Source organism: Herpailurus yagouaroundi, unplaced genomic scaffold (genome assembly GCF_014898765.1).
Source record: "Herpailurus yagouaroundi ecotype Mexico unplaced genomic scaffold, PumYag 189, whole genome shotgun sequence".
Taxonomy (NCBI): Eukaryota; Metazoa; Chordata; class Mammalia; order Carnivora; family Felidae; genus Herpailurus; species Herpailurus yagouaroundi.
In genome coordinates, this window is record NW_024412420.1 from 13,431,490 (window position 1) to 13,438,830 (window position 7,341).

General features: G+C 43.5%; 1 protein-coding gene across 1 annotated transcript in view; it reads right to left on the minus strand.

Moving 5' to 3' along the window:
- Positions 1-402: 402 nt before the first annotated feature.
- Positions 403-7,341, minus strand: part of CWC25 (CWC25 spliceosome associated protein) — a 23,082-nt gene continuing 16,143 nt past the window's right edge. The window contains exons 9-10 of the mRNA XM_040497352.1: positions 2,606-2,767; positions 403-1,883 (exon numbers count right to left, since the gene is read on the minus strand). Coding sequence (XP_040353286.1) covers positions 1,769-1,883; positions 2,606-2,767 — 277 coding nt within the window. The 3' untranslated portion in view covers positions 403-1,768. The remainder of the gene's footprint in view (positions 1,884-2,605; positions 2,768-7,341) is intronic.

Genomic DNA, 7,341 nt, shown 5'->3' on the forward strand with positions numbered 1-7,341 from the left:
ACCCAAGCGTGGATCTTCCCACTCCCTGGGGCCTGGAGCGCGCTCCACCCGCGGGTCACGCCCCTTCCCCCCGGGGCCAATGAGAGAAGCAAGCCGAGAGCCCTGGGTTTTATGAATGGGTCGCGCGTCCACCCACCTGCCGCTCGGCCTCCTCCCTCCAAAGGGTCCGGTTAAAAGACCGGCGGCACCTTAAGACTTCTATCCTACAGCCGAGAAACATAATCATCTTATTCTCTGGCTCACTTCATGAAATCTTTCGGTAAACTGCCCACGCTTTGTTACATAATTCCTCTTGGACGAAGGATCTCCATACATTCGACACAAATTAACAGGTCAATATCGTTCTGTGGGGGAATTCGTAAATTCGGTACTCCGCGCGTGGTTGCTCTTTAAACAGTTACAAAAAATAAATGTAGCCTTTATTACCAAGTAATAAAATAAAAGACATAATTAACTCTAGCATAGAGAAGCACGATGAGGTGATTAAATGAATAACAAGTGTACGTTACTTTCTTTCTGGGGAAAGACTGGGCTTTAAGTATTGCAGTGCCTGGCATCGTAAGTGCTCAAAAATATAGATCCAACGTCGTTTTAAGCAGAATTAGGGATTGGCAGAACAAGGAACTGGCCCAGCTAATGTGTGGGTCAACAGGGCCTAGGACTGCATGGGTCAAATGAAAGGCTTCTGGTAAAAGAATAGAAAAGGGGAAGGAGTAAAGACAGGAGACCGGTCCCATGAGTTTTGGGTTTTTTTTAATACCTGACTAAAAATTAGTAGCAAACACATCCTGAAATTTTAGCATTGTAATAAGATTACTACATGATAAAAAGGAAGCCATGAAAGGAACAGCTTCCATTTTATTTTCTTTTAAGAGCCAGGGTGGGAGCACACTAGTAATTTGGTCCTGACTCCTAAAATCATTTGACTTCACCACTGCACTGCCCACAAGGGAGACTATAAGCAGTGTAAAAGGATAGATACACTAGATCCGATCTACAAACCCAGGCTTCTCCTAAGCTAGCTGGATTCAGAGGGGAAAAAAAAGCTGACCTGCCTTACCGTATTACTCGATAACAAGACACATTTCCATGACATAGTAAAGTCACTTACCGGACAAGATATTCTCACAAAGCTAACTTTTTAAAAAGCTTGTAAAAATTATACATTTATACACATACACACTACACTTTTACAGTTGAAAAGATAGTCCAAATAGTTCAACAGCTCATTCAGTGCTTTTTTGTATTGTTTTCCCTTCCAGATTCTTTGTCACCCCCTTCGCTCTGCCCTAAGCAGACATCATTCTGTCCCATTATCTACTAAACCCAGTAAATGTTCATTTACCCCACTAGGCGCCATCTACCTGGGTGACTCTGGAGGGAGGTTTCTGAAAGGTCCGGTCTATACCGAGGCACACAGTTTACACGGGTGGGAAAGAAGTGGCATAATCAGTATCACGACCACAGGGAGCAGCCCTTCCATGGCAGGGCAAGTGCTCACACCTACACGGTCCAGTGCCCACTCATTAAAAACACAGTCAAAACCCACTCAGCACCCAGCAAAAGTTACTGAGGGTCCCATAAAGCGAGTCACACTGGTTCTTAAAGGAAGTGAGCTGTTTCGGGAATCGCTGGAGGAGAGTCACTTTGAACAGTGGTGGTTTGACAACTGTGGAAGAAGTCACTTGAACTCTTATAAAGAGAATTTTTAAGGGATCAGCAGCCTCCCTGGAAAATTCAGGAAAACCAACAAAAGAGGGGATGGTTTTCATCTTTTCATAAAGTTCTTCTCCAGAGCTATTGAGGTTCTCTGCAGAGAGTAGATATTCCGTTTTACCCGGTCCTCCAGGGAGGAGGTAGATGCACTCTCCAGCTTCATGCGACTAGGAACAGAAGAGAGGAGAATAATATGAGTTACAAATATTTGTCAGCCGGTCAACTCTTTGGCAGAATTAGAAGAAACGGGTTGCCAGTCATATAGCCCATGTAGAAACACAAGCTCTTTTAAGCCCATGTAGATAACTTTGGAGTGAGTCCATTTGGAACTCCATTCTTTAAACCAATATCCCTAAGGGCAAATTTATCTGTTTTGGAAAGTAAGTAAAGCCTCATTGGAAAAAGGCCTCCTGAGAGGCGCCTGGGTGGCTCAGTCAGTTAAGCATCCGACTCTCGATTTCAGCTCAGGTCATGATCTCACAGTTTGTGAGATCAAGCCCCACGTCAGGCTCTGTGCTGACAGCGTGGAGCCTGCTTGGGATTCTCTCTCTCCCCCACCCCCCTCTCTGCCCTTCCCCTGTTCATGCAAAAAAAGAAAAAAAAAAAAAAAAAAATGGAAAAAGGCCCCCTGAGCCATGAACTCTTATTTACATGGAAGGCAAGGAGATTCAATGAAAATACTAATTCACTTCTCCTCTCCTCAAATCAAAACCATCCCACTGTCTGGCTAGATGCTGGGAGTAGTAACAAAGGTGGCTTGGAGGCTGACCTCCCGTTCTCTCTGCATAGTCACAGAAACACCAGGAACACGATGAGTGAGTCAGCTGCCCAACTGCCTCCTTGGAACCATAGCCATGAAAGCCTTTAGGCAGCAGGAAGATGCACTCACTGGATAAACCTTCCATCTCGGGAGCCCAGCTTCTCCAGCTTCTGCTCCCGTTCGTCATCCTTAGCGTGCCTCTTGAGGATGTTTAGCCTCTCTTCCTCCCGCCACTTGGCATTTTCCATCATCTCTTGCCGTTTTCGCTCTAGTTCCTCTGATGAGAGCTTTCTGTTGAACACAAAAACCATCAGGTCTACTTCTCTCCCAGCAAAAAAAACCCAAACACTTCAGGGAGAACGGAAATCAGGTAGGACCCCAGGTTCTCCATCGCACTGCTCTCTCCATGGAAATGCCCAACCCAGGGCCAAACTCAGCATGAGTTTCCTTCCTTCCTAACATCTTGGGTCAGGTGGTTTCATCCAAATTTCAAAGACTTGTAATGAAGGATTCCATACCCTCTCAATAATCCCTGGAGTGATTATTCTGAAACATTAAAAACAAAATATTCTCCCCCCAAAAACAAAATATTCCACTGTTTGCTCAACAACTTATCGAAGTATGGAGGACTAAGTTAGCCATGTGACTGTTGACATCTACCATCTACCCACTGGAAATGCTTAGAAATTCATGGACGCAGCCCATGAGTATACCACTTTAGGACTAGGCCAGAAGCCAGATGCCTGAAGAATTCAAGTCAATTCAACTTAACCTCAGAAAGTAATAGGTAAGTCTTTCCTGGCACTCATTGAAAATGAAGTCAGAGCAAGAAGAGGAGGTGATGAAGGAGCTCAATCACTATTTAACAACATGAGAAATCGGAATCCATTGCTTCTCAAATGGGTGTGATGTACCCATTTGGAAGATTCCCCTTTAGAGGTGCCTGGCTAACTCAGTTGGTAGAGCATGCGACTCTTGATCTTGGGGTTGTAAGTTTAAGCCCCATATGGGGTGTAGAGATTACTTAAAAATAAAGTCTTTAGAGAAAAAAAAAAAGATCCCTCTCTAAGTTTATTTTTTTGTAGTAATCTCTACACCCAACGTGGGGCTCAAACTTAACAACCCCGAGATCATGAGTCGCAGCTCTTCAGATTGAGCCAGCCAGGTACCCCATGAAAGATCCCCCTTTAAAAGAAAAAATAAGGGGTGCCTGGCTGGCATAGTCGGAAGAGCACGTGACTCTTGATCTCAGGGTCATGAGTTCAAGCCCCACAATGGGCATAAGGATTACTTAAAAATAAATAGGGGCGCCTGGGTGGCGCAGTCGGTTAAGCGTCCGACTTCAGCCAGGTCACGATCTCGCGGTCCGTGAGTTCGAGCCCCGCGTCGGGCTCTGGGCTGATGGCTCAGAGCCTGGAGCCTGTTTCCGATTCTGTGTCTCCCTCTCTCTCTGCCCCTCCCCCGTTCATGCTCTGTCTCTCTCTGTCCCCCCAAAAAAAAAAAAAACCAAACGTTGAAAAATAAATAAATAAAACTTTAAAACAAATACATACATACATACATACATACATACATACATAAATGGAGCCAAATTTTGAGAAACAAACTTAAGACACTAAAACTTGACATTCGGTTGTCTACAGTGAAATGGCAATGCTCCCTTTCAAAAAAACCACAAAGAGAACGGGAGAGGAGACGACACTGGATAAGAGATGTCTAAAAATTTTTGGAAGATGGAAGTGGATAAAGAAGTGGTAACTACTTTAACAGGTTAGAGAAAACTGAATCCCTTTAAAGTGCCCAATACTAGGGGGCACCTGGGTGGCTCCGTTGGTTAAATGTCTGACTTCGGCTCGGGTCATGATCTCACGGCTTGTGAGTTCGAGCCCCGCATCGGGCTCTGTGCTGACAGCTCAGAGCCTGGAGCCTGCTTTGGATTCTGTGTCTCCCTCTCTCTCTGTCCCTTCCCCGCTCGTGCTCTGTCTCCCTCCCTCTCAAAAATAAACATTAAAAAAAAATTTTTTTTTTAATAAATAAAGAGCCCAATACTAATCAGAAGCAAAATCCAGGAAAGGCTCAAGGACTGCAGGCATCCAGTACTTTGAAGGATGGCAGTAAGGCTGAAAACAAAGGGGATGATTTAAAGTCTGTATGGGAAGCAATTAAGACACCCTGGGACCTCATGCCTAACTTGGGGGAGGCCAGTGATTTTTCTCCCAAACGAATACAGGAGACCCTCCAAAGGGGAGACGTTTCTTGTAGTGTCTGAAGAATTAACCAGATAGGAAATCAGAAGTTGCAGAGGTATCCGGCATAGCCAAACGTCCCAAAATGCCAGCAGCCAGAGTTAGAGCCATTGGTCAGGCAACCAGAGGGGATTTTTTTTTCTTCTACAAACATTTAATGGTTCCTGACAGGAGAACCAAAGGTAACCAGAGGGTATAAGAATGTCCCCAGCTAAAAACCAGTACAAAAAACCAATCTCCACCAGTAGACAAGCCCTGCCCATACACAATACAGTGATCTCAGCTTTTTAATGCCTATGAAGAGACAGTGAAATATCACCAAACATTTCAGGAAAGCCTCTCACATGAAAGCGACCAAAGGAAGAGGAAAAGAGAACTTAACAAAGATAAACCACGAAACTTTTAAAAAATGTACAATTCATCTTAAATAAAACTATTTAAAATTGGCAACAAAAAGTGATTAAAAATCTCACTCAGAGATGATAAATAAAAGATATTACATCATTGAAATGGGAAAGGCTTTTGTTTTACTTGCTTTTAATTTTTTATTTGAGAGAGAGAGAGACTGCAAGCAGGGGAAAGGGGCAGGCGGAGAGAGAGAGAGAGAGAGAGAGAGAGAGAGAGAGAGAGAGAGACTCCTAAGCAGGCTCCGGGCTCAGCTCGGAGCCCAACGCAGGGCTCAATCCCACAACCCTGGGATCATGACCAAAGTCGAAACCAAGAGTTGGATGCTCAAGAGACTGAGCCACCCAGGCACCCCGAGAAAGGCTTTTAAAAAGGAACAATCAGAACATACAAGAGCTCTGAAAAATCAGAGAGAACAAAGAAGTTATCAAAGAAATGATACAAGAACATTTCCCAGAAATAAAATCCGTAAGTCAAAACTGAAAGAGGCAAATATTGACCCTAGAAAAAATATGAAACTCATACAAGAAAAGGGATATAACCTCAATATTCTGCTTGGCGATGAAAAGTATCGATGAACAATATTTACATAATGGAAGAACATGAATCCACTTATTGACAAAACCAAAAACTGTGATATTTACCTAATGGAATAAATGGAGGGAGAAGAAATATGGGACTGGGAGTGTATAAGAGCTCACTTACTCCAATAGTAAGAAAATACCTAATGTCTAAAATTGATGACTTAAGGGGCAGCTGGGTGGCTCAATCGGTTAAGCGCCCAGTTCTGGACTCTGGCTCAGGTCATGATCTCACGGTTTGTGGGTTCGAGCCCTGTGTCGGGCACTGTGCTAACAGTGCAGAGCCTGCTTGGGTTTCCCTCCCTCTCTGTCTCTCTCTCTCTCTCCCCTTCTTTCTTCCCCTCCCCTGCTTGTGCTCTTTCTCTCTCAAAATAAGTAAACTTAAAAATAAATAGATAAATAGGAATAAATAAATAAGTAAATAGATACAAATATAGATAGATAGATAGATAGATAAAATTGATGACTTAAGGGGTGCCTGGCTGGCTCAGTTGGTAGAACATGAGACTCTTGATCTTGGGATTGTGAGTTCAAGCCCCACATTAGGGGTAGAGATTACTTTAAAAAATCAAATCTTAAAATAAATAAATAAATAATACATATATACATACATAAAATTGATGACTTAAGAGACAGCAACATGTGCATATTTTTAGAGACTGGTAGCTGCCAAAAGAAACCACTCAAAAAGCTGAAAGTGTTTGCCACTAGGCAGCATGACTGGAAGTGAGGTCAGGCAGAGCAAGGAACTGGTAGTTTTTGTGAGATTTTTCTTTTTCATGTTTATTTTATTTTTGAGAGAAAGACAGAGTGTGAGGGGGAGGGGCAGAGACAGCGAGGGAGACACAATCTGAAGCAGGCTCTGGGTCTCACAAGGCACCTCTTGTGAGAAGATTTTTAATAGTTTTTAACTTTTTTTTTTTTTTAATTTTTTTTTTTCAACATTTATTTATTTTTGGGACAGAGAGAGACAGAGCATGAACAGGGGAGGGGCAGAGAGAGAGGGAGACACAGAATCGGAAACAGGCTCCAGGCTCTGAGCCAACAGCCCAGAGCCTGACGCGGGGCTCGAACCCACGGAGTGCGAGATCGTGACCTGGCTGAAGTCGGACGCTTAACCGACTGCGCCACCCAGGCGCCCCAGTTTTTAACTTTTAAAAATGTGTATTATTAGGGGTGCCTGGGTGGCTCAGTCGGTTAAGCCTCTGACTTCATTTTAGCCCAGGTCATCAACTCACAGTTTGTGAGTTCAAGCCCCTGCTTGGGATTCTCTCTCGATCTCCCTCTCCCTCTGCCCCTCTCCCCCACTCGCAGTCTCTCTCTCGAAAATAAAAAAAATAACAACCATTAGGAGCCTGGGTGGCACAGTCAGTTGAGTGTCCAACTTCAGCTCAGGTCATGATCTCACAGTATGTGAGTTTGAGCCCTGCATCAGGCTTGTGCTGAGAGCACAGAACCCGCTTCGGATCCTGTGTCCCCGTCTCTCTCTGCCCCTTTCCCGGTTGTGCTCACTCTCTCTTTAAAACTAAATAAAATGTTAAATAAAATAAAAGAAAACAAAACAAAAGAAAATAGAATAAAATAAAATAAAATAAAATAAAATAAAATAAAATAAAATAAAATAAAATAAAAT